This window comes from Acanthochromis polyacanthus, chromosome 5, assembly GCF_021347895.1.
Source record: "Acanthochromis polyacanthus isolate Apoly-LR-REF ecotype Palm Island chromosome 5, KAUST_Apoly_ChrSc, whole genome shotgun sequence".
Taxonomy (NCBI): Eukaryota; Metazoa; Chordata; class Actinopteri; family Pomacentridae; genus Acanthochromis; species Acanthochromis polyacanthus.
Genome location: NC_067117.1, coordinates 14,584,336 through 14,611,072, shown reverse-complemented (window position 1 = coordinate 14,611,072; position 26,737 = coordinate 14,584,336). Strand labels below are relative to the sequence as shown.

General features: G+C 39.6%; 2 protein-coding genes across 2 annotated transcripts in view; both read left to right on the top strand.

Annotated features, from left to right (window-relative positions):
- The first annotated feature begins 1,053 nt into the window (after positions 1–1,053).
- fancd2 (FA complementation group D2) lies at positions 1,054–20,467 on the top strand. The gene is made up of 44 exons (XM_022192223.2): positions 1,054–1,118; positions 1,352–1,412; positions 2,973–3,107; positions 3,196–3,263; positions 3,363–3,469; positions 3,546–3,606; positions 3,719–3,771; positions 3,885–3,963; positions 4,152–4,276; positions 4,361–4,448; positions 5,290–5,394; positions 5,507–5,607; positions 5,710–5,821; positions 5,950–5,985; positions 6,840–6,986; positions 7,097–7,231; positions 7,316–7,447; positions 7,553–7,660; positions 7,767–7,876; positions 7,979–8,033; positions 9,387–9,506; positions 9,650–9,723; positions 9,806–9,949; positions 10,120–10,220; positions 10,326–10,441; positions 10,519–10,627; positions 10,742–10,840; positions 11,315–11,409; positions 11,485–11,640; positions 11,833–11,949; positions 12,218–12,346; positions 12,444–12,562; positions 12,679–12,789; positions 13,037–13,167; positions 13,253–13,352; positions 14,929–15,051; positions 16,083–16,176; positions 16,425–16,496; positions 16,678–16,716; positions 16,800–16,874; positions 18,735–18,809; positions 18,981–19,127; positions 19,211–19,312; positions 20,009–20,467. Exons 2-44 carry the CDS (start codon positions 1,352–1,354, stop codon positions 20,090–20,092), a joined length of 4,350 nt encoding a protein of 1,449 aa, XP_022047915.2. The 5' UTR covers positions 1,054–1,118; the 3' UTR covers positions 20,093–20,467.
- Positions 20,468–22,805: 2,338 nt separating this feature from the next.
- tex264a (testis expressed 264, ER-phagy receptor a) overlaps positions 22,806–26,737 on the top strand; it is a 76,190-nt gene continuing 72,258 nt past the window's right edge. Inside the window, exon 1 of the mRNA XM_022192228.2 lies at positions 22,806–23,303. Coding sequence (XP_022047920.1) covers positions 23,046–23,303 — 258 coding nt within the window. The 5' untranslated portion in view covers positions 22,806–23,045. The remainder of the gene's footprint in view (positions 23,304–26,737) is intronic.

The following is a 26,737-nucleotide window of genomic DNA, read 5'->3' as shown; positions in this document are numbered from 1 at the left end:
TGGCCACCTGTGTGCTTTGAGTCAATATCATGCTGAATTATTCCTCTTCTGCCAAGCTTCTGCATACGAGGAGTCATCTTGTCAGACAGTGTTTTGGTATATTCACAGGTGTCATCTCCCCAACACTTCCAAAGAATGTGTTCCCAATATTCATCAGCCTTCTTTTCATGTTCTTTAGCAAAGTTTATTATTGGAATTTTGTGCAAAAGAGTGAGAAACAGTGTTTTTTTCTCGGCTGGGTTCGTAGAGGCTGCATATAACGCTCTTCACACTGAACTCTTACAGACACTCTGTGTGTATTCATGCTTAATCATTTCTACTATTTTAGCAATCAGTTAGAATCAGAATCCATTTTCGTCAAGCAGGTTTTCATTTATGACGAATTTGACCAGGTGTTTAAAGCACAATATTAATAACAAACAAAAACTTTCAAAAGGATACAAGGGGGGAAATGCAAGTGTAGTAAATCATAGTTATTATAAAATTATAACGCCCTCTTTTATTATGGTGCCGTGAGTTAACTTTGTATATTTCATGAGGGGGACAAGGACCTCTGTGGTTGAAAGCACCTGCTTTGTTTAGCTATTTACCACCAGTTGCTAGTTTATTCAGTGACGCTGGTTTGAAAGGCGCATTACGGTTTTTGTTTAGATCGAAATCCAGACGTTGGCGGGCTAATGTTGTTCATAAACTCAAACGATATGAAGGAGGCAGCGGCACAGAATCATCTTAAAAATCCACTCTTTGATGTAGTTGCGCAAGTGTGGCTTGTTTCGTTCCACGGCGTATCCCGGGCAGATTCTTCGCGATTAAAATGCAGCCAGTTCGAACACCGCCCTCACAACGGCCAAACTGTTTAAAAAACAGTATTAAGAAACTAGAGTCCGAGGAAAACATGTTTATAATTTTTAAAATGTTGATAGACACTTTAAATAAAGAGACAAACCTATGATAGAGCTAAATATCAGGTCTATAGTTGATTTTTGAAGTAACCTCCGGCCTTCCCTTTCAAGCTGCCACACTCCGCGAATCCACATCGGTGACGTGATGACGCATTAAGCACATTGGCGCGGAAGTTTGTTTTGTAACTTCAGTGTTTGGTCTTCTGCCTGCTTGAAGTATGTCTTTATTTTATCGTTTTGATTTTTTTTTGTCAGCCAGCAACATCTTCTCGATATATGGATACATGAATAACGCATATTTGGTTGTAGTTGTTGAATTTTCGAACTAGCAGGAGTCGTTAGCTGTAATGGTAGACTTTACAGATGTCCAGTGGTTAGCTTGTTTTCTTTCCTGTGAATGCTAGCTTAGTTTAACTTTTAACGTCTTTTTCACCTTTATGTTTCAACAGATGATGCGCAAACGGGGACGCTCCTCTGTGGAGAAAGGAGAGGGAGCTTCTACAAACACCAGTAAGTTTTATGAAGCCTCACAACAGCTCATAACTACAGTATATAACAGAAGGGACAAACCGGTTTCTAATACCTAAATGCCAGATCATTCAAAGCTTCATCACTTCTCAGTTATTACATTATTTAGAAGTTCTCAAGTAAATATTTCTTCTGATAAATAATAAAAAATATAAACTTATTTGACCATATTGAAAATACAGGTCCCAAAGTAGAAACTCAGTGCAACAAAAGTGAATGAACCTTTGATCACTGGCACACAATTTAGAAAGTCTGTCATCACTGAAACAGAACTGAGCACACCTGCGATTGCCAGTTAAGATAATGTCATGAACACAGTTGTGAAACACCAGAACTTTCTTGGTTTGGGACCATTAATCTTTCTCTGCCTGCATCATGACTCCAAATGGAAAAGAACTGCTGGAGGAACAGAAAAATCTGACTATGTGACTCCACGAAGACTGAAAGGACAGCAGGAAAACTGAGGAGCAGCTTCAAATCAATTAAAACACAGTTATAACAGTAATTCAGAGATATAAAACGTGGCCCCTGACCGTACCACTAATCAGAGCCACGGATAGTGCACGACTTGCACAGTCTAGCTCTGCAAAACAGGTGGGTACATGATGCAGACTTGGCACGGGGTTTATCAGTGGAAATCAGAGTTTTTGGAACAGCTCTAATCATGTGAAAGACAGTAGATTGTGTCATGGCCTATAAAAGTCATCCAGAATAACCAACAGCGACTATTGTTTGCTCTCTGGCACAAAACTGCAACATTATGCTTTACAAAAGGGCATGAAAAGAAACAGGATTTATAAAGCGCATTCTTTCATCCGATGGGATCAACGTGAATTTCCTGAGCTCAAATGGAGCCCAGCATGTTTGGCATAAATTGGTTCAGTAGCTACCACCACAGTGAATGCACGGTCCTGGCAGTGGAAGGTAAAAGGTGTTGGCCAGATGGCAGTTATAGATTTTTAGATATTGGCTGACGAGATGCCGAATCGTGACAGAAGTGCGATATTCTGGTGTGATCACATTTTACTTTATTGTCTTTGGACATGTGTACAATGAGGTTTTGAATGCCTCTCCTTCATGGGATGAAATGGTAACAACGGGTAAGATAAAATATATATAAAATAGACAATGCAAGACATATATGTGTAAGAAAATAATTTGATAAAATAACAGATAAATCAATAAATGTTGCACAATCTCACCCAAAACGGCACTGCCTGACTTGAATCCAATTGTCCCAACATGTGGGACATTTTAAGAGAAAAATGTATGGGGGTAAAATTTTGAATCATTGAATCAATTTACATCAAATATAAATTTCATATTTAATTCACTTCTGTTGTACACTCTAGTGCCAGATTAGCCCTGCAGTGTTCCTAAGTTAACCAGGCATATTTGGAAACAACTTAGGAATGACAGTACAGTTTACACTGAGAGTAAAGTACAATCTGCATTGTTTATGAAAAATATTCTATATGAGAAGGTGTATAGTTGTTTTCCACAGGATTTTTTAATGCAACGTTTATTCTCCACTTCCCATAGAGGCAAAGAAGAGTCGCAGCACCGGTCGCCAACCTAAGGAGGCTGTTCCAGAAGAGACAAATGAAAGTGTATTCAGCGTCTTTCTGAGGGAGGCAGGAGTCACCTTGAAACCCTCCGGCACATCCAATGAGATTGGTAATCACACTCAGTCAGAGTTTTAGAACATACCAGGTCAGTAAATGAAGTCCCATCTTTACTTCCATTGTCGTGTTTTCTCCTTCAGCTGTTGACCAAGTAGTTTTCCAGAAGCGAATACGACAGCAGCTCCAGAAGAGTCCCAGGTACCCTAGTGTGAGTTTCGACCCCGTCCTAATCCTGAATTAGACACAGAAATCAATGGATTTGTCTTGGAGTTTGTTGCTTATCCTTATTCGCCCTTTCATTGCTTAGATCATACAGGAATTCATCACCGACTTGGAGTCTTACATTGAGAACTCGGACAGATTCAGGAACTGCCTCCTTCCCTGTGTTCCACAGCTGGTTGATGGATGCTCCAGGTGATTGTCACACAGAGTCTCCTGTCCGCTGCTGTGTAACTCACTCACCACTGACATGTTCTCCTCTGTGCTGCAGTTCTACCAGCTCCTTCCAGGAAAGCCTGCTGCGTATGTTGTTGGGCATTGAGACGCTGCAGGTGTGATTTCCTCTGCAGAGAACTGCATCACATTTTCACAAAGATGCCTCTGCATTACTACATGTAAAGAAGATGCAGGTTCTAACCATTATTCATGCTGTCTGTCCTGCAGACTTTGATCATTAACACGCTGCTCGAGAAACTCCCTGAATTCATGCTTGATGGGTTTGTGTTTTATTGGTTTATTTTACAAATTTTTGATACATTTATTGCATACATTTTTCACTGTGCTTCATTGGAATATGTTTCCAGTTTTAATCCTGTTCTGTTCCTCACAGTGCTGCTGATGGAGGACTCAGTATTCCACGCATGATTATTAATCAGCTCAAATGGTTAGACAGAGTTGTAGACGCCAAGGTAATCGTCTCTGTGTGAACGGTTGTGTCGCGTCTTTGATCATCACAGCTGTTAAAGTTCTTTTTATTGTTGCTTAACCCTCAGTTTGCCCCTGTGATCACGTCTTTCATCTTCCCCATCAGCCTCCATCATATCACCATCAGATTCGGCGCGGTGATTTTGTTTCTTCGTTCTGTTTCTTCTCACAGGAGCTGGCGGCGAAGCTCATGGAGCTGGTGTCGGTCGCCCCAGTGGAGGTTCAGCGTGACATCATCACCAGTCTGCCGGAGATACTGGAAGACTCCCAGCACAACGACATAGCCAGGGAGCTCAAGTACGAGCAGTAAATCTCCGAGACAGATCTGTTGTTCTTGTGCTTTAGTGAGCAGGTTTAATGCAGCCGTTTTCACCCCCGCAGCTCTTTGCTCCAGGAGAACACTCAGCTGACCGTCCCCATCCTGGATGCCCTCTCTAGTCTCAACCTCAGTTCCTCACTGCTGACAGAGGTAGCGCACGGACATCACATGCACACAAAAAAAAGTGAACTGTATGTCTTAATTTAAAAAAACTGGTCAAAACTATTGCTGATGTCCACATCAGGAATCTCTATTTTTATAAAAATTAATCTGTTCTTCTACTGTATATGATCGTAAAATGACAGTTTCTTTAGTGTCAGGAAAAACATACATTTACCATTATTTAAAAAAACATTTAAATATGTTAAGATTAAAAAAATAGTAAATAAAAATAAGTTATTTTACAGATTTTCCCTATTTTCTTAAATTATAGATAATCACTTGTAAAATTGCAAGGTATTAATTTACAAAAGCAAACAGCAACAATAAACTGGTCAAAACTATTGCTAATGCCCACATCTGTTCTTTTACAGTGTTTGATCAGAAAATGACACTTTCTTTAGTGCATTTAAGCCAGCAAAAACAGATATTTACCGTTATTTGATTTTTCTAAAAATATATTAAGATGAAAAAATGTTAAAATAAATAGAAGTCATTTTACAGATTTTCCCTGTTTTGTTAAATTACAGATAATAGTAAAAACTGTAACTAATGTCCACATTAAAATCTGTATTTTTTTTTTGCAAACAATCATTCTTTTACAATGTGTGACCATGCAATTTCACAAATTCTAATTATTTTACAGATACTTCTTGTTATTTATTTTTTTTATTACAATATTTCATGTTACAGTATTAACTTGTTTTTAGCATTTTTTTTCTGGCAGATTTTCCCTTTTTTTTTCCCATGAATATTTATTTTGTTATTTTTGCAGTACACAAATGCACTCACATGTTGATGGGTTGTTTTCTGCTGCTGTCTGCCCTCTCAGGTCCGTGAAGCTGTCATGGCCACATCAGCTGCTGTACAGCTGGAGGATCTCCCTGTGGTGGTCAAGTTCATCCTGCACTCTGTGTCAGCCTCTGACGCATATGAGGTCGGAGCTCTGAAGCCTTCAGAAAACAATATAATATTGATACCAGTTCTTCTGCTGTCGTAGAACATTATTGTGAAATCAGTTACCATGGCACGTGTTTGTGTGTGTTCAGGTGGTGTGTAATCTTCGTAAAAAACTCGAGCTGGAGCAGTGTGTTCTTCCTGCCGTGCTGCAGGCCTCTCAGAGCCGCATCAAGAACAAAGGAGCAGCGGCGTAAGATGACACACATTCAAATTCAGCTGCAGCTCAATATCAAAGCTTGTAGCCCGGAACCCATTTTGATGATGTGGTCTAATAAGTCTGTTTCTGGATTAGGAGTACTTCCACAGCAGCAGCTGGCAGCAGCCAGGACAGTGTTGTTTTGGTTCTGGACTGCATCAAGTCAGCAGTGCGATTCCAGAAATCCATTTCTGAGGCTTGGCTCAAGGTATCACATTCATTAGCTCTAAAACCTTCTTGCCTTGTGGATTATTTTGATAGATTTCATTCAGTTAATAATGAGTCGTATTCCCTTTCATCTCAGTCTCACTTCCTTTTACTGTGTTTTGTTTTGAGGCGATGGAGTCTGTGGAGGAAGTGGAGGATCATAAGGTGAGTTCAGTGTGTTCCAGATGAACACTGACTGGAGGGGTTGGTCCCAATCTGGGCGGAGAATGGAGGCCTTTATGATTTAGAAATGACTTGATAATAATATCATTTTGGAAACACTGTGTTGAGGAAGTCTGGCTAATTGTAGGAACATTGTGTCATCCATGTCTCCTGCTCAGACACGATCAGTCAAAAGTTTGGACGCACCTTCTCATTTAATGGGTTTCTTTATTTTCATGACTATTTACTTTGTAGATTCTCACTGAAGGCATCAAAGTTATGAATGAACACGTGGGATTATGCAGTAAACAAAGAAGTGTTAAATAAGTCAAAACATGTTTTATATTTTACATTCTACAAAATCGCCACCCTATGCTTTGATTACTGCTTTGAACACTCTTGGCATTCTCTCAATAGGGGATAGAACTAAAATGTAGGCACGCCAGTAGAGAAATGGAAGTATCAATGATCACATACACATAAGTACAGCTGATGTTGTACAGAAACTTCCACATGTAGAATATCAGATATTGGACAAATTCTCCTGAATGTGGATAATAACAATATTTCAATATTACAGAGGCCCAAAGGCAACACATGTTGAATATCACTGTTATGGATCGTTTTTGGATTTCACCAGTTTGACGTTTAAAGCTATTAAAAAGCACCATTATGTGTAGATTCACTAAGATGATTGTTTTTTCTGATAATCTATTGATCATTATTCATTTATTATTAAAAAATAAAGTTGGATTTGGTGAAAATATGACATTTTGAAATGGAGGACATTTCTCAACCATGTTTTTATGTCTTTTTTAAAAAAAATTTAACTGTGTATCTTTCCCTCACTATGTCAGGTGATAGATCTGCTGGTGCTGTTCATCCTCCACTCCACCAACGCCAACCAGAGCCGACGGGGGGCAGAGAGAGTGCTGAAGGTCAAAGTGAGGACCGGACTCATCCAGGAGTCTCTGCTGCAGAAAACCTTCAGGGACTATGGCCAGGTGGGTCAGCCTGAGGACATCAAGCTCACACACAGCAGCTGTAGCACTGTTTTTATACTGTTGCAGTAAAAAAAAAAAAAGTGCTTTATGTATTGCTGGTTATGTTGTAGGTCATGCGAGGTTACTTCCCCTCCGTCTTGGCTCTGGCTCAGAGCTTGCTGCGCTCCCCTGACCCCTGCATGGTGCCTTTTGGTGGACACATGTACCGACACTCCTTCACTGCGTTTGACTCTTACTGCCATCAGGTGGGTCTGGGATTAAATCTGAGCATATCTGAGTGTTTCTGAGTGCGTCGGGTAAACTCTGCTTTGTTGTTTTCTGTTTTGCAGGAGGTGGTGGGCTCTCTAGTGACCCATGTGTGCAGCGGCGTGAATGGGGAGGTGGACATGGCTCTGGAGCTGCTCTGCGGTCTAGTCACTGAAAAACCTGCAGAAATGGCCCTGTATGCCGTTTTTGTCAAGGTAACAAGATGACCTATGTGTTTTTACTGCTAATCCAAGCAGAAATGACAGCGTCTCAGCATTGCGTTTGGTTTAGTTTCCAACTGTTTCTGATATTTGACACAGGGAATCTTGGATTACATGGACAACCTCACGCCCCAGCACATTCGGAGACTCTTTCACCTTCTGAGCAGACTGGCTTTTGGGCAGCAGCAGCAAGGATCTCACATCCAGGTGCCGAATCGCACATTCAGAGGGCAAAGTCCTTTTTTTTTTTGCCTTTTCTTGCTGTCCTTTCCCTACTCACCTGTCAATATTGTGGGTTTTTTTCCCCCCTCAGGATGACATGCACATAGTGATCCGCAAACAGCTTTCCAGCACTGTGCCCAAGTACAAACGTATCGGCATCATTGGCGCTGTGATGATAGTCGGCAGCATGGGGGCCTCCAGGTAAGAGCTGCTTCTCACACGTCAGATAAACACTATTTTTGTCCTTTCAGTCTCTCTCTGTCCTGATCTCACTCTGTTTTCTCCGCTCTCATCCCATCCCAGTCCTAAAGGGAAAGGATCAGAGAATGGGTCGTTGCCCCAGGAGACGTTCAGACAGGTACTTATTAGACATTTAAGAACCACAACAAAGTTTATGTGCGCCTCAGGTTGTGATCTTTCAGTTATTTGCTTTTTAAATTTAATTTTAAGCACCTCTTTAGATGAGGGATTGTCAGCCTTTTTTTTTTTTAATTTCAGCTTCAAAAACATATGCAGTCATATTCCCAAATTGGTCTGCAGTATCTAAATAGATACATATTGATATTTACCAAAAGCTTCAGCTTAGACGAGTAATCGCCATGGTTAAAATACAATCAAATTAGAAGGATAAGAAAAGAACGACCAAGCCATAAAAAAAATGAAAAAAAAAATATTATGCACTAAAAGTAAAATGATTTAGGAAGACAAATATGCATTTGTGATGAACTAAAGTTGATCTTTTCACTGTTTTAGGGCTCCACCTTTTAATACAAATAGTTTTTGGAGTCAAAGGCAGTAGTTAGTTGTTCCGTCTGATATATTTTCCAGACCTGCTCAGTCCATATAGTATGGTCGGAGAGGAATTTTTAACCATTTTCGCCAATTTTTGTATCACAGTTCCACTAACATTTATCTGTACTATTACTATTATTATTATTTGTAATTATTATTTAAAATTTTTATTAAGCACAATAAGCCCATTTTAGCCACTATTTCTGCTGCCGAATAAAGGTCAGAATTATTTTCCTTTTGCATTCCCTCTATGGATTTGACGTGGTTGTTAGATGTTCTCCAGTGCATATTTCTTTCACCGTGTCCTTTGATATTTCTGTATCTGTAAATTCAGCTTCCCACCTTTATTTTATCTGTAGTGTATCATTCAAAACATGCCACAGAACATTTGGTAGCTTTCTCATTCTGATTATGGTTTGCTAGTGAATTGTAGCAGCTATAGACATTAAATATTGACTTTTTTTCTGTATTTCTGTTCTAGTTTTAGTGTTGGTGTAGGAAAAAGCCAAAAGCCTGTGACTAAAATTCTCATTCAAAGCATTTATTTTATTTTGATGAGTTGAGAACCTGGCTTTAGAGCTTCATTTAGAATTTTTGCCATCTTCCTTATTTTATTTTAGCTAAAAACAAAGTGCTAAATCAAGTGTAATTTATCTGTATCTTATGGTAATAACATTATTGTTTGCTACCAGAAGGAGCAGTTCCATTAGTAAGGGAAGATATCTCGATAGATAGATAGATAGATAGATAGATAGATAGATAGATATTCATCCAAGCAAATACATCGCGAGCAACTTGTGACACTGGAAGAAATAATTTCTCTGCTGTCATATTCTTTATTGTTGTACTTGAGAATAATTTCATCACTTCTGTTGCAAATGTTTTGTTCTTTCAATATATTATGTCTGGCTTGTTGCAGGTGACGGCTCTGTTGGAGCTGGTGAAGTCGAGCAGTGAAAGCTCGCCTGAAGCTGCAGCTCTGTACTACGATGAACTGGCCAACTTGATTTCGAACACAACTCTGGACCCACAAGTGCAGGTGTGCCTCAAATGACTTTTTATCTTTTGATGTTCTTAATGAAATACGTTGTAGATGCCCTTGCTGTCATGCAGTCTCCTTTATAAGATGAAATTGTACCATGGCGAAGCCCTCTAGTGTGATTATCTTCCTCCTGCTGTCAGGAAATGATTGGAAGTAGCGTCCTGGAGGACTTCCAGGATGACTTTATTGTGGACATTGGGCCGGAAATAAAAGGGTTAGTGATGAACAGTTTACTTGAATGTTTAATATTTAAACGTTTTATAATATTTATCTGGTGTCATCGATGCTTGTTTCAGCTCTTTCCCCTTTCCGGCCCGTGTGATGTACAAACTGGATGAGGGGGAGAGTCAGTCAGAGATCGCCATCAACCTGTTGCCTGTGCTGGTCCAAGACCTCCAAAACAAAGGAGAGCAACAAAATCAAACCAAGAAGGCACAAAAGTCAGTCACACAACTTCTGCCATCTCTTTCCAGTTCTGATGAATAACAGAATAATAGTCAATGTAGTATTTCAATTGCAGTCATGTCAAAATTACAGTTTCACGTGTGTAGTTATATTTCAGATACATATGTAATCAGTGAGATTTGTTTTCTGTGTCTTGTGGGGGCAGGCGAGTGTCTCCGCTCTGTTTGTCTCCGTTTTTCCGCCTCCTGAGGCTGTGTGAGCAGAAACAGCATCAAGGAGACCTGGAGGAGATCGATGGCCTTCTGGGTAAGATAGAGGAAGTGACAAATTGCTCGTGAAAAGCAGCCTGTTCTTAGTTTTTATGGCTTTGAAACCATTTATGCTTGTGTGCTTATATTTGCTGCGTCACAGGTTGCCCTCTGATCGTAACAGACATGGATGTAGTGGAAAAAGTGGAGAGCCTGTCCAAAGCTGAGAAGGAGTTTCTTTGTACTTTGCTCTTTCACACCATCAACTGGTTCAGAGAGGTAACTGCATCTCAATGTTGAATACAGTTCATACGTTCAAGTATAAGATCTGACTGAAGCTGTGTGCGCTCTTACAGATCATAAATGGATTCTGTGGAGTCAAAGAAATTGAGATGAAGATGAAAGTGATGACTCGCCTGCAGAATATCACCTTCCTTCAGACGCTGTTGGAAAGGGCTCTGGCAGGTGTGTTTTTGTTTTTGATGCAGCAATGGAAGATCTCAAAATTCTCTTTACTATGCAGCAATATGTCAGTTTTACTAAAACGTTTACATATCTCATGTTTAATTTGTGTTTCAGCAACACCTGGCTATGTTCCACCTGTTTCCAACTTTGATGGAGAAAGCACAGATGGGATCGTGCCGAGTTCAGCGGCCCCTGTGAATAAGGCAAAGAAAGGTAGTGATTTACTCTCAGATGCTGGAGAAGGTTTCATCGAAAACTGCTGGGATGACGCACAATAACGTCTTTGAAACATCCCCGCTCTAAATCGCTGTTGTACAATAAACTAGCATCATCCTTCCGTGACAATTTCCGTCAGACAAATTTAAACCTCAGGATGAAAAGACATTGTGAGAACAGACTCCTCTTTTTGGTTACCCAAGAGTTGAATTCCACCCAAATGATTAGTTGCCAAGAAAGGAACAGTGAATACAGCAGCGCTTTCCTGAATTGTTCAAAGATTTTCAACTAAAACGCCTGCAGTTGCCACATGAAACGGGCTGAGTGCTTTGCTTTTTCTCTACCAGCCATGTACGCTCTCTGGTCACTGGGGATATGAAACAAAGATGGTTTGAAAAAACTACTGCGTGAACACACAGCCTGCATAATGAATTTGTACAATTAATTGTCTAACTCACACATGTTGTTTAGATGGCGCAGGAAAGAAGAGGAAGGCCCCTGGTAAGAATTCCTCAGAAAGCAACTCTCAGCCTGAGGAGGCGACTGAAGCCGAGGAAACTCAGCAGGTAAACATCTAGCTCTTACATGGTTCTGTGTTTAATATGCACAGGAGCTAAAATGTGATTTTTCTTGTGCTGAAGGAGCAGCCAGAGAAAGAGAAAGAAAAGGAGCTCCGGCCAGGTGTCAGTCTGGCGTCCTACAGGCCATTTTTCAGGGAGCTGGACATGGAAGTCTTGAGCGTTCTGCAGTGTGGTTTGCTGTCACGCTCACTGCTGGACTCTGAGCTCCACACCAATGTAAGAAAACAAATTAGAAGGTTTCTTTTTCTTAAGAAACAGAGTATTACCCAACCAGCATCTTTCCCACTTTTGAGGAGCAGGCACATTTGCTTGGAAATGAATTATTTTATGCCATTGAGAGCTGATTGTAATGTACTTCACACATTTATGTATGAACATCATCAATATGATATTTTTTACATTTCAAAGGTGCGAGAGGAGGTTCTGCTGGGCCCTGCTGAGCTTGTCTTCCTGCTGGAGGATATGCTTCGCAAACTGGACTTTAGTCTTACTGCTGCCCCCGCCAAGAGAGCCCCTTTCCTCAAGGTACAAATAAAAGGAACGAGAAACACCAGAAAACTGAATGTAACAATTTACACACTTTAGGTTGGTATCCGTTCATACATTGTTGAATCCATGATGATGTTTTCCCAGATTTTCAGATGGAGGAAAGCAAATTAAGGTGGTTTAAATCTGTCCTTTATAGTCTACGATAATATACTATGAAGCTCTGAGTGTCAACAGTACTTATTCACAACCGTATTAAACTATAATAACTGTAACATGCAACTTAATGAAATATACCACTGTGTAGGGAAGGGCCGATAAAAGTGTGGGCTTCTCCCACCTACAACAGAGGAGCTCCAAGGACATTGCCTCCTGTTGTGTCGAGCTGATGCCAGCCCTCTGCTCACACCTGGAGAACTGCCACAACCATTTTCAGGTATGAAATCAAACACTCTCTGGGCCATTTAGAAGAAAATCCCAAGTCTTCCAAGTCTCTAAGCAAAATTCCCTCATATGAATTTGTGCATTTACAGACTCTACTGTCTGAGAACAACGGCGTTGTGGACGGACCGGCCACAGATGAGCAAGAGTACCAGTTAATGTCATCAGGATACCAGCTGCTCCTGCAGGTTCTGAACACCACCTTCAGCTGGTGAGTACAACCAACACCACCGACTTTCATGTCAGAAGAAATCTGTTCAGTTGAAGCTTGAGAGTCATTGGGAGTGTCAGTCTGTCTCCTGCTGATATTAAGCTTTGTTCCTTCAGGTCTGGATTTAGTCAGCCAGGACAGCGCAGCTTATTGAAGAAGGCGCTGGGAGTTTTGGCTGGACGACTCAAAGAAGGAGGAGCTGAGTTGACCATGGAGCAGCTTGTGAAGTGAGTGATGAAGTTTTAGAGGCAGAGAAGAAAAACTGATGTATGCGATTATTTTTACTTTGAAAAGGCTCTATCTTTGGTGACTCATAATGCCACAGAACAAAAAAAGAAAGTCATGCCCAGTTGCAGAATGCTCTCCAGTGAGCTCTGTGTACAGGAGCTGTTTAGCATGAGGCCCATTGTTTTCATTAGCATTTTTTTATGATGACTAAATAAACATCTTTATATGTGCTTTTGTTTTCTTCAGACACAGTTTCGAGTACTTGCTGAACTTCCGCAGCACAATGCCAAATCTCAGCACAGCGCTAAGTCTTTCCCAGCTTCTGTCCACTGTGTCTGAGAAAGGAGGGAGTTCTACAACCTACAGAGAGCAGACCGGTCAGCCTGATGTGTTACCTCATTTTTATTCACTTACCTACAATCCAATAGAGTGTGATGATAATTGGCCAGTTTTTCTTCCTAGCTTCCCTTGCACGACGTTTCCTCTGCCAAGACTGGGTGACAGCCAGCGGAGAGAAGGAGCGAGGGGCCAAATTCAACGAAGCCCTTCACAGTCTGCTGAGGTGAGTCTGAATGTCATTAATGGCACTTTAAGACATGAAATCCAAATGTAGAATCAGTGGAAGACAACCGAAGTGATTGTGTTCGAGCATAACTGATAGATTGGCACTGCAGTTTATCACACACTATAAGAAACTGCAGATCATAAATCCCACAGTAAGGCTAATTCAGAAAATGATTTATTGCTAGAACACTATGTTGCTATGGTTGTAGATAATTATATGGGTTTTTAAAAGTTAAAACTTCCATGCAGCAGACTAGCAGGTTCAAAGTCAGAACCTTCTTGCTGTAAGGCGACAGTTCCAACCCCTGCCCCACCATACTGCCCATGATATTATGGTAGTGAATCTCATTAACGGAGCTGTTTACAGGAGTTATTGTCATCTAGCAGCCAACTGACTGCTTCTCTGTCACTCTTGAGCCAGGCCCTTTTTGGTCTACAGTGGAAACTCTACAGCACAACATGGACAAAACACACTGATTCATAATTTCAAATACTATGTTTCATGTCTGCTTATATTAAACCAAACACACAGGTTCTCAAAAGGTTTTATACTCATTTGTAGAATAAATATCAGAATGCTGAGTAATTCTTTACTACCTTTATTGTTTAATATGTGTCTTTTCTATGTTGGTGTGTGTCATGTTTTTTGAAATAAAAACTGCCTGTGGAAGCTGGAAGCTGTGGAATGTCTGTTTAGTTGGTGAGCTGTCCATAAATAGACCACACAAGCAGCTCAGTGAATGGACGTAACTCAGTCATCATGAATTAAGTTCTGTTAGTTTCTTAACAGTGTGATCTCAACAAATTTATGTTAAAGGGGAACTTCGGTTTTTTTCAACCTGGGGTCTGTTTTCATATGTCATTTCATACATGTGAGTGATGGAGAAAGGAATTTTCAACATAGCTCCAGTATTTAGGCAGGCAGGCAGCTTAGCAGCTCAGCTAGCAGCTCAGCTAGCAGCTCAGCTAGAGAAAAGTATGGGGCAACTTGCCCCCCGCGTCAAAGTCCGCCCTAACGTGCTTTTTTCCTCACACTGACGCGCGATTTCGGAACGAGATTTGCTTTCTAGCGTCCTGAGCTTTGGATACAGACCACAACAAAGAGTGATCGCCAGGTAATGTGGAGGTTTTCGCTCACTTCTCATCTCTTGTATGTTGTGGGACACTCATTGAGACTATCCGAGCCAGTCAGTGTGGGGAAAAAAGCACGTTAGGGCGGACTTTGACGCGGGGGGGCAAGTTGCCCCATACTTTTCGCTAGCTGAGCTGCTAAGCTGCCTGCCTGCCTAAATACTGGAGCTATGTCAAAAATTAATTTCTCCATCAATCACATGTATGAAATTACATATGGAAACAGACCCCAGGTTGAAAAAAAACGAAGTTCCCCTTTAAACTTTAAAGGGATGCCTAAAGTAAGATACTTTATGTTCATGCATGGACTGGGTCTCCCTACCTGGACACATTTTAAAGCACATAGTCGCTATTTCACAACATTTCTAACCACATATTATGATAGCTGTGAACAAGTATGAACCTTTTTCAGATTTTTTTTGTCTCTTCTCATGTTTCTGCAGCATCTACCTGGAACATGTTGAAGATGTTCTGAAGGCAGTGGAAGAAATTGCTGAAAAAGGAATGCAAGAGCTTATCACTATGTCGAAAGATGAGAGCTCTACCTCCTGGCCCACTCTCAACAGGTAAGCCCTCACCATCAGCCTAACCTGAACCCTTTATTTAGCTGCCTTGGAGTTAAACAGTGCTGGAAAGTATGAACATTATACTTAAGTACAATTTTGAGGCACTTGTGCTTATTTGAGTAGTTACATTTTATGCTATTTTATACTTCCACTTCATTTTAGAGGGCAACATTGTGACTTCTACTTCATGACATTTAGTTAACAGCTTTAGATTTTACAAAGTGGAGAATATAAGAAACTTTTAAAATATAACTCACGATTAAAGATTAAACCACTGACATTTGTAGCTTCTGTGAGAAATGTGTAGTCGTGGTCACATTTGAGATGTCTGAGTTGTTACCATCTCTACCAATAAGTGATTTTTCCCTCCAAACCTCTCACTTGGTTTCATTTCAGTCATTGTGCAAATTAGTCAATATCTCACCAAAAAACTCTTAAAAAGTCCCAAAGATTTACAAACTTTATTTAATTTTCCCTTTCAAGACCTGCCAGATTTACCTGCTGTCCCTGCATGTAAAACTGGATATAAAAAAGTGCAAATAGCTCCACCTGCAGCAGCTCCAACAGCAACATCCTGCTGACACACTGATGCTTAACTATTAATATTTTAATAATGTCACATATAATAATACATCAGTCAGAGGGACCAAACCAATACTTTTACTTTAATAATTTAACTACAGTTTGCCTTGACAACTTTAAAGCTTTTACTTTGGTGGAATTCTTCATGCAGGAGTTTGACTTGTAATGGAGCATTATTGCATTGCCGTATTGGTACTTGTACTTCAGTAACAGACCTGAATGATTTTTTTTTTTTCCCACTGGTGAAATGTACCATTGCTTTAGCTGAGCAGCTGCATAGATCCATGTGCTTTTAGATCCTGCTTTTGTGGTAACAGCAGCACCTGGGAGTACTGAGCCACATTCTTACAGCTGTAATTGCAGTAAATTAGCACAAAAACGGTTTATTCAGCCATTATTATAGTACAACTCTGCTGTTCGCTCCTCCATTATTTTGTCTTTTTCTTTAGGCAGACTTTCCTGGTGTTCTACAAAGTGTTGATGGCAGAGCTGGAGAAAGCCGTGCGGAAGATTCCTGCTGGCAAAATGAGCGACAGCACTGAGGTCAGCCACTAGGTGTCACGGTGTTCATTGTGTTCTCCTGTATGTACTGTGAATCAGATCAGTGTAATCTGACCCACAAAACACTAGAAAATGGCTAATCTGCAGTTTTTTTGTCACATTCTTTATAACTGTAGCTTTCAACTGGGAGAACATTATGTGCAGTGTAAACTCATAATGAAGAGCATTTCTAATAGTCCTTTTGGGTGATGCACATAAGTGAGACAACCTAACTGATGTCCTTCTTCTAGGCTCAGAGTGTGAAACTGCTGACGTGGACCCTGGCTGTTCGAGATTTTCACATTATGGTCAACCTAGTTAAGGTACTGTGTAACATCTGCTAGCATGGTCATAAAGCTGTAGATATCTGTTAATGTTGACCTAACCTGCTGACAACAATCAACTACAACCACCGATCGCCCTTTCTTCACTTCATCTTTTTTTAATTAATTTAGCATGTCTTTATGTTAGCTTCATCTCATTTGTCCTGTGATCTTCTTCCAGATATTTGATTCTAGACCAGTGCTCAATGTGTGCTTAAAGGTGAGTTGGCTCTGCATGTTGAATAGGATTTGCAGTAACAGTTGTGACTTTCTATTAACATATTACGATGTTTTGATTGACAGTATGGGCGCCTTTTCCTTGAGTCTTTCCTGAAGCTGGGGATGCCACTACTAGACTACAGTTTCAAAAGACACAAGGTAGACTTTTTTAAGCCCCAATGGCATTTTGAAAGCGTGTTTAAAGTCCCTCCTCCAGTTCATAACATCCTTTGATCGCTGGTACTTGTCTTGGATGTTTGTATATCACAGTACAGGCTGATGTATGATCGGCGTTTGACACCACAAGACTGTCAGATTTATCTACTTTAAGACCAAATACTTAATTCTTGCCCTTAATGTGATTACTACTAGACTAGAACGTGTGTGTGTGTGTGTGTGTGTGTGTGTGTGTGTGTGTGTGTGTGTGTGTGTGTGTGTGTGTGTGTGTGTGTGTGTGTGTGTGTGTGTGTGTGTGTGTGTGTGTGTGTGTGTGTGTGTGTGTGTGTGTGTGTGTGTGTGTGTGTGTGTGTGTTCCCCAGAATGTCAGTGAGACTACAACCTGTAAGCTTTGCTCTTACTGAAGCTTGAAATCACACTAGCTGATTTTACTTATATGCTTCTAGATTCTAGACATGACTGTTGAATTTTACTTGATGTCTTAGTTGAAAAACACTAATTTCTGGTTTTCAGTATGTCCATTTAACACATAAGAAGCGTGTAGGTAGACATGTCCCATAATTAATATTAACCTAAATAAAAACAAAGTTACTCATCAATACAAGACAAATAACATTAACAACATTTAAGGAGCTCCCTTTAAAAGAATTTGAAAATACATTTTGTCACAGAGCTACTGCAAGCTTCCAGACAACGAGTTGGTGGCAATAAAAAAACATGTTTATTTATAAAAAAATCCACGTCAGCCGTGCAGAGCATCTATAGGTGTGTTTAGCCGTGCGTGTGTGTCTCAACACGGAGTTTACGCTTTTTAAACCTGCTAGATCTCCATGGTAACTGATGCTACATAGCTAACCTGATCTGGACCAAGTTTTGTTCAGAGTTTAAATTTAAATCGGGTATTCGAGGCATCTCCCTTTAACCAAATGTTTACTAACGATTCTCTTTGAGCGACACAGATTCTCTCCTGATGATACATGCTGCATACTTGTCGATCTGTTCATTATTAACGCCATTGATTGGTACAGTATCCCACACTGTATGTATCGTGTTGCCATGGAAACCCAACATGTATTTAGCTGGTGAGGCAGAAATCGCATGAATAAGTTTTTATATTTGGTCTGTTTGCTCGTACTGCAGCTGATAGAAAAACTGTAAATGTCTCATTCTGCTGATATTTATCGCAGACTATTCAATCAGTAACATTGATTTCACTTTGATTTAGCGAAAAATTAAGAGGGATATCCTGCATTGTGGGACAGTGACAGACCTACATGCACTTCAATACTGAGTTTAAATATGTGAAATTTAAAGTTTCACAGCTTTAATGTGCAACTGTTAGAAATAAACGGCTGCATTGATCGGTAAACTATATCAACACATGATGAACAGTTTTCGACGAGCATTTCTATCTTGCGTCATTTGCAGTAGCTGCGCTTTATACCATCATAAATTTTTATATTCCTCATTGTTATCTATTTAAACAACCTGTTGAGTGACGCAACTGCACACGATCGTTTCATTTTGTGTGCAAGATGAGTCATATGATATGATAAATGTCCTCTTTTAAGCAATTCTGTAATGCTTGTCCAATCACTATATTTTATTTAAACACAGTACTTCACATAGAAACCTTAATCTACAGCAAAGACTGGACAATTTAAGTAACGCTTTGCTTTATGCTTAAGTCCCCAGTTTCTGCTTCACTGTATCATTCATTTAGCTAAACGCAGAAAAACATTGTTCAGCTGTGCCAAATGAAACACTTTGGACATTGTGTGACAAGGGGAAATGTCTGCTGTGAAGAAAGACTGACTGTATTTGATGCATTGTATCTTCAAGGAGGACGTCCAGAGCTTGCTGAAAACCTTCCAGCTCAGCACTCGTCAGCTCCATCACATGTGTGGACATTCTAAGGTGGTTCTCAAGCTTCAGATTCTTGCTCATTCCTGTGTAATTATTGCATGCAATGTTGCAAATGTGCTACTCAGGGAGAACGATATTCTGCTGAATTACTGGGCAGTGCATATGTTAATCCTCAGGAGCTCTATCACCAGCTATCCTGATCATAAATATTATGGTGCTCAGATTCACCAGGATACCAGTTTGACCAACCATGTCCCAGCCCTGAAGAAGAGCCTCGAGCTGTTTGTGTACAGGGTGAAGGCCACGCTGACGCTCAACAACTGTCAGGAGGCCTTTTGGATCGGTAACCTGAAGAATCGCAACCTGAAGGTAAAACATTATTGAACTTGCATTACTGAACTTGGTGCCATTTCAGTTATGCAATAAGTGGAGTGACATATTGTATCCTGCAGGGTGAAGAGATTCTCTCTCAGAGGTCTCAAGAAAGTGATGATGATGAAGAAGAGGAGGCGCAGCAACGCTCACCACAAGCACAGGAACAGTCTGAAGATGAGGTAGTTGTTAGTTGTAAAAGGAGACAAATCTGAAACATGAATTGTGTTGTGTTGCTTGTGATTATTAGATTGGAATCTATTGACAATGATTTAGAGTGAAGATGATTTGGGAAAATAATCTGTAACATGACTAAAAGCAACAGAGCCCACCTAGCATTTATTAATCATCTGTACAAGCTTTGTTTTAGGTAAGATGAACCGTATTGAGTTTTAAAACGACAAACTGGAAGATTTTTTTATAGACTTAGGAAGACTAAAAATTGAAATGTATAAATTAGTCAATCAAATGACTGAAGCTTTCTTAGATGATAACAATAAATGTTTTATTTTAAGGAATAAGCGGTACACAGTAGTCGTACAGTCGACTATGTAAGAGGTTCAAACTGCCTCCTCTCACTGCTGCTCAGTCAGTCATTACTAACTGAAGTTTAAACCATCCTTGATGGTTGAGAGGCAGTTGGAACTGTACAGAACAGCAGCGCTGATAAGATAAGTGGTGGAGTTATCTAGCAAGCTAATGATTAGTGAGTGACAGTTAACAGGGGAAGTGTCTGATATGGTGTCAGTCCAGAGACCCTGTGTTTCCTGTAGTCACTGCACTTTTAACATGTTTCCCATTAATTCTGTTTTATGCAAACATGTTCATAACCTCAGATATTCGTATTTGACAAATCCTTCTCATGTGTTTTCCTGCAGGACCAGGAGAGTGACTCTGAGGAAATTAAGAAGATTAACAGAGCAGAAGATCTGGATCCAGATGACACAGATGACTCTGAGTAATGCATTCTATCTAACAAAATGATAAACAGTTTTTGGGATGAATCCCAGTTCCAAAGCAACCTTTCAGGTTTTGTAGCATTTTAGTTGCTTTGTATATGAGCACTTTCTGCATTTACAAAATACTTCAACTCAGAGGAAAATGGACAAGTATGACATCACAAATACACATTTAATCACAGTTCTCATATTTATGGCAATAATGCCATGAGAGCACTTTTTTAAAAAATCCATACATTATTATATTTCCACAATACCTTTTTCTGTTGAGGATAAAACATTAAAGATTATCTTACTTGTTGTCACACTAGGTTTAGTTTTGAAAAAAATGTTGTATGCTGTATTTGTTTGTCACCAAAATAAAATATGGATTTGTCATTCCGTATTAAAGACATTCCTTGTGCCTTTTTTGACAAGTAATTCATTTAAGATTATTGCCACATAAATTATTCTCAGAAAATAGATTGAATAATTGTAATCAGCTTTGATCCTGAAACTAAAGTTAAAAAAAATAAAAATTTAATCTAAAAGCCATTGTCTATTCTAGATAGTGTATCAATGACAACAACTAGCCCTTTCTTCATTGTTTTTTCATACTTGCACTTTTAATTGATCACAAAAAAGTGGTGGCATGTTACAGTAGTAGAACATTTTTCCTTTCACATTACAAGTATTTTCTCAAAATAAGCACAAATTAAACAACTCGACAAGCCTGGGAAAACAGCACAGCAATACACTTATTAAACACTGCGATCTTTGTTCCTGGCAAATCCCACAAAGAGGGACAGCACTGATTAGCATAAGCTTTAAATGAAGGAAAACAACATCTTTGATACTTTCACTGGTGAACATGTAAAAGCAGAACTTGATTTGAATAAACATGCGTAATGGTAGAACAGACACTTCCTGTTAAAGTCATTTAACCACACATTACCTCATCATAGTCTGTAAAACTGAAACTGATGTGGAAGAATTACATTTTTAGTAAAATATTTCTTACATTGTAAAGAAGCAGATTTAAAATTGAAACCGACCTGATGTGCTGTAGTCTGTATAGAAAACTCCTGTTTGTTGTTTACAAAATCATACTGGCTTTTCAAATGCTTGTGTATCAGTTCTCTGTGACAAATCCTGGGGTTACAGGATTAGGCTGATTTTGCAGGGTTATAAGAGAACATCTATTAAAACATTATAGCCTAAAGCACAGACATCGTGTACAGGCCGCGCGTGGTTTCTTATTTAACACATCACCACTGCAGTACATTGTGTTTTTAGTTTTCTTTCTGCCCTTTTTTTGAGTTGGGCATTTTGTCAGTAGAAGGCAGGATAGTCGATTGATTTAGCCTTGATTTTTTGACAAGGTAACCCACATTTAACAATAAAAGTGTTGTTTGTGCCAACGACTCTGAGATACAAACAACATTAGGCAGGTACACAAAATACATTGCATTACAATAGAAAAGCTCATTTTGACAAATTTTGAAATTTAATCAAGTTTTTTCTGCTTGTATAACCCTCAATCCCAGCTCTGGACCATAAATCAAAATGTCAACAGGCCTTAGCAATATCTGTCCTCTAAAGGACTCTTGAAAGAGTTAAGGAGCAGGCAAAATTAAGGAGGTGACCTACTTTGGTTTGGAAGGAAAATCCACCCTGAAACAGCATTAACGTGTACTGTTCCAAGCTGTTTAAACACTAATGTCAACATTGTCAAGCCTCTGTCTCCCTTAACTGGAAATCAAAGACAAACATGAACTGATGGTTTTATCTTTACAGAGGTGATCTTTCGACACTGAAACTGTGACTTCTTGGTGACTGCTTTTCTCTAAGTTATACCTGTATTAATCAACATGAATGCATTAGCCACAATAACTGTATGATGGAGATCTTCAGGACTTTAAGACTTAACATGTGATCCAAAACAGAGCCTTAGTATAATCAACAATTATACTAAAAAATCTAAACCATGCTCTGTTCAGGTGGTTGCTCTGATTTGAGATCATAGGAACTTACGTGTCCTTATCAGCTTGTGTTGATTTTTTATTTATTTTTTTGTCCCTAGTGACGAAGTGCTGGCTTATGCATTTTCAAATTTTGCAAGTCAAGCACACAAACTGTTGCAGCTGTCAGCACAAAGCTCTGAGCATAATGAAGATGGGAAAAGTACTAGTTCGTTTTTTAAAAAAGTTTCCAGTCATACTACTCTCAACTTGTTTGATGTTTTATGGTCCTTGCACACAATCCAATCGTGTCGTGCTCAGATTTAGTTTATGTTTCAGTACATATTTTGTCCTTTATAAATTTCGACAATACTTTGATGAACCACTGTTCAACTCCACAGTCCCTAAAAGCAGCCCCGAAAGCTGACAGCACAAACACTCCTTAGATCGGCCTAAATACATATTTTACAGAGCGAGGAAATTAGCATAAAAACGTGGTTATGAGACATGAAAGAAGCAAAAACTAATAGTTTATTTGTTCAGTTATTTTTCTACCGAAACCTTAGGCTGAACCATAATGATGCATAGAGGGGGCGAGTTTTCCATTAATGCGTTATACTCTTTTGTCCAGCTAATTTTAACAAAGCTCAAGCCGACTGATATATATTGACTAGAATATAAGACACACAGGTATGATATTGTAACGATGTGGTTTGTAAACGCAAACTAGTCTTTTAGATAACACATTACGCCTCTCCCCTGAAGAGATTAGAATGGTCTATCCGGGAAGCGTGTTCCACTGTTTGGGGAAATACCATAAACAAACTGGCTTCAGTCTACTCGAACGATTGTCTTGTCTTTCGACTTAACACCTTTTTTTGAGTAACCACGTTGTCTACGCCGTCGCTCGAAGCTTCAGGACTGCAGTCCCGGTGTATTCAACTCGGAGGGAGGACGTTTCGCTCGGACACATTTTGCGAATTGCCCTGACTGCAGCTGTGCCGCTTTCAGAGACCATGTCTGATTTATTTGTGGTGCTGCTGATAATTGCCCTCCTGGTCTGTCTCATTGTGACAGTAGGGGGCTTACTGTTGTACTCGGGGCTCCTGACAGAGGTGGTTATTAAGACTGGACCACCTCCCATCAAAAATGTTACCTTTGCTTATAAGTTCAAAGAGGGATCATACAAGGACTGCGGTGCAGCCTACACAGAGAGCTGCAGCATTGGGCCGAAGCTGACCTCCATCGCTGTCTTCTACGATGACCCCAAGCAGGTGAGACCCAGCACCTTACAGTGCACCGCTGAACCACACAGCCCTCAGACTGTGTTTACATTTGACCTTATGACATAACCACAAAAACCCAATGTACTTTGTTATCTGATAAGATGTTACAGTTGGTGAGATATGTTCTGTTTTACCTGGACCGAGTCCTAAAGGTCACGCAGAAGTTCTCACAGTCATTTAAAACTCCAGTTTCATAATTGTCGCACCATTTCTCCCAGTGTCTGATGAACTGGGATTGTGTGTGTAGTGTTCTTAGTCCTAAACACCTTAATGTTTTTGTAAAAATATAAATGAATGTGCTGCAAAAATGTATTTATTATTAGCCAATTATTAGATTAACTGTCTACTATTATAGCAATCAGTTGGAGTCATTTCTTGGGAAAAAAAGTCACAACTTTACAAATTTTGTTTTGTTTACTCCTCTGTGATAGTAAGCTAAATATCTTTTGATTGAGGACAAAATGTCATCTTGACATTTTTCACCATTTTCTGACATTATAACGACCAAACAGCATACGTAGTAATTCAGTAAATGACTGACAGATTAATCAACAACAAAAATAGTCACTAGTAGCTTTTCACAACTCTCACAGTGGTCACACTCCCACTTGTCACTTCGTAGTAGTTCAGTTTATCATTTGATTGATTTCTTGATTCAGTATTGATCTTTTGAAATGTTCTCATCACAGTTTTCTAGAGCTGGAGGTTGCATCCTAGAATTGCTCATTTCATCCTGCCAACAGTTCCAAAATCAAGAAATATTTCATGTAGTGTCCGCAGCAAATCATGTTTGAGAAGCTGATAAGTTTTAGAAGTTTAGCACAAGTTTTTCCACAAAGTGTGATTGTATGTCAACTTGTCAACTGACCCATCCATCTCAAAGTCTTGGAGATATGGGATTGTAATGTGCTGTGTAAGTAGCTATAATTCAGTGTAATTCAGTGTGTATAACTCAAAGGGTTAAACGTATAAACTGCCTTTCGAAGGAACTGAGCCTGAATGATGAAACCAGTCAGCTGTTCAGTGCCACGTTGCACTGTTGATATTTTTTCCCCTCTCATCTGTGGCTCCAGGGTGCTTCAGCATTTGTCTGCTTCTGACTCAAAGATGGTAACCATATGCCAGACAAGAAGGGCACACACAGCCTCCTCACATGTGTCTGGGGAAAGCTGACAGATGTCTGAAAATGTACCACTTTCCGGTGTGGCCTACATGAATATGGCATTACATTCACTATCCAGATACAAGAAGCAGTGAATCTCCTTTTGTCACCCTGATCCAAAACCACATTTCACTTAAACGGGTCATTCCTCAGCTGAGATCTGTGGCTGTTTCCTGCTTTCATTCGACATACCGCTGTTCATCACGAGCTGTGTTTTCAGTCAACATATTATGTCTGCACAACAGCTGCTTGTTAGATGGGAATGTTTATTGAGTTCCCAGCTGACGTGGAAAGAGTTTGCACACAAGCAGTGTGTAGAGTCACATTTAACAGTTGCACATTATGGCCTATATATAGCTTATAGCATGACTAATAGCAAAGCGAAATGTACAACTGTTGTCCTCTTTCTCTGTGTTATATTGTGTCAGTTCTGCTGACATTTGACTTTGTTATGGTTGGATGAGTTAAGCCATCTGACAAACAGTGCAGTAAAATAGAAGCATTTGGCACAAGCCAAAAGTTCAGTCTGTGTGGTGGCAAGGAACAGAGTCACTGAGCCTGTTTCTAAGTCGCAGCTTTTCTTCATAAACCAGCCACTGACCCATAACAGCATTTAGTTATTCTTTGTGTGATAAAGAATGTGGCACGCAGGCAGGACTGTGGTTGTATTTCTGCTTATACCCACTAGTTTCTCTGTCCGTTTTTAAAGACTTTTAGTAGATGCCCTGACTGTGAGTCACGTCAGTGGAAAATTGTGGCAAGAGGCTCATTGAGGAGCTTTTAAAACTTTTCTGCCGGTGCTGGAGTTTGTGGAGAACTGGCGTCATAAGGAGCCATCACAGGACGTCTCCACAGAGTAGGGAGATTACTACGTGGGTCTCATGACTCTGACAAAACCTCAGAATATCCTTGTGAAGTTAAATAGGTTTACAGTGCTGAATTAGGCATCCAAACATTTAAACTTAACTTAAAAAATACCAACCCAAATTGCCTTTGAATTCAATCACTTTTTGAATTTAAAGGCCTTTGTTCACTGATTCGGAGATGTACTAGAACCCAAAGGTTGGATTTCTATACATGTAATAGATCCAAATGCTTGACTGGAGCTGTCATGATCATTCAGTTTTATTTAATTATTGATTGTCACATAAATAATCGTGATTACAAATTCAGATTAGAGTATCAGTGCCTTTGCCTGCCAACCTTTTGCTGCAAAACAAACTGCATCCTCCAATACTGACATCTCCTTGTTCATTGGGTGTGCCTTCCACAGTAGGGCTGTGGTGTTTTGATTTCACAACTAAATCCATAATATGATTATCAATAGATGCTCATCGAAATATAGTAACTTAGAGGTTAAGCACATGCAGATTAATAGTTGGTACCACTAAACCATGGCAGAGGAAGCATGGTGGAAAATGACACTGAAGCAGTGGTTAAAACATGACTTTTCTGCAAATGTTTTTTCTAGCAACATGTACAGAGGTGAGTGGAATAGATTCAAATGATTATGTTCAGCTCAAAAACTTGCGACCTGATATTATAATTTTGACTGACTGTGTCTTGACCATCTCCTTTATCACTGAAGCTAAAAGGACGATCACCTTAGCCGCTTGTTGTGTTCTGAGTGTGTGTTCTGACACTCTCACTAGAGCCCGACTGATTATTGATGGGTCCATTTTATCGGGCTAGTTTATGACTAATTTGTGAAATAAATGACTGAAAAATTACTCAACAATGAATCCATCACTTTTCCTTTTGAATATAATTCTAATGTATATATAAACAATATCACTATCAACATTTCTTACTCCCTAAAATTGGTATCAGAACTAAAAATTCATCATCAATCAGGCTCGAATGTTATTACTCACCACCAACAACAGGTAACTCAAATTATGAGAGATAAACTTTGGAGCAAACCTTTTTTTATGTGCCTCAACCCTACACTGTTAGGCAGAAATTTCCCACAGAAAAGTTTGAAGATTATGGATCAACTCTTCTTATTATTTTTTCATAGTTTGCATCAGCTGTTACAGCTACCTGTTTAGACTTAAGGAAGTCTCTACATCAGCATCCGATGACCATAAGCTCTTTCATCATCAAAAATGCTTCGTAAAAGACATTATAATGGTAGAAATGAGTGACTACCTCCCTAACTTAGACTGGACAAGTTAAACAGGTCCTGTTAAGGTTTTGTCAAGGAAAATTTCAAATTCCTTCTGCATACGTCTTTTTTGTGTCTAACCTTCATTTTTTT

Coding starts and splice junctions, on each gene's coding strand:
- fancd2 (XM_022192223.2), top strand. CDS start 1,352: ATGATGCGCAAACGGGGACGCTCCTCTGTGGAGAAAGGAGAGGGAGCT. Junction 7,232..7,315: donor TTGACTCTTACTGCCATCAG/GTGGGTCTGGGA, acceptor TCTGTTTTGCAG/GAGGTGGTGGGCTCTCTAGT. Junction 11,410..11,484: donor AAGCCGAGGAAACTCAGCAG/GTAAACATCTAG, acceptor CTTGTGCTGAAG/GAGCAGCCAGAGAAAGAGAA.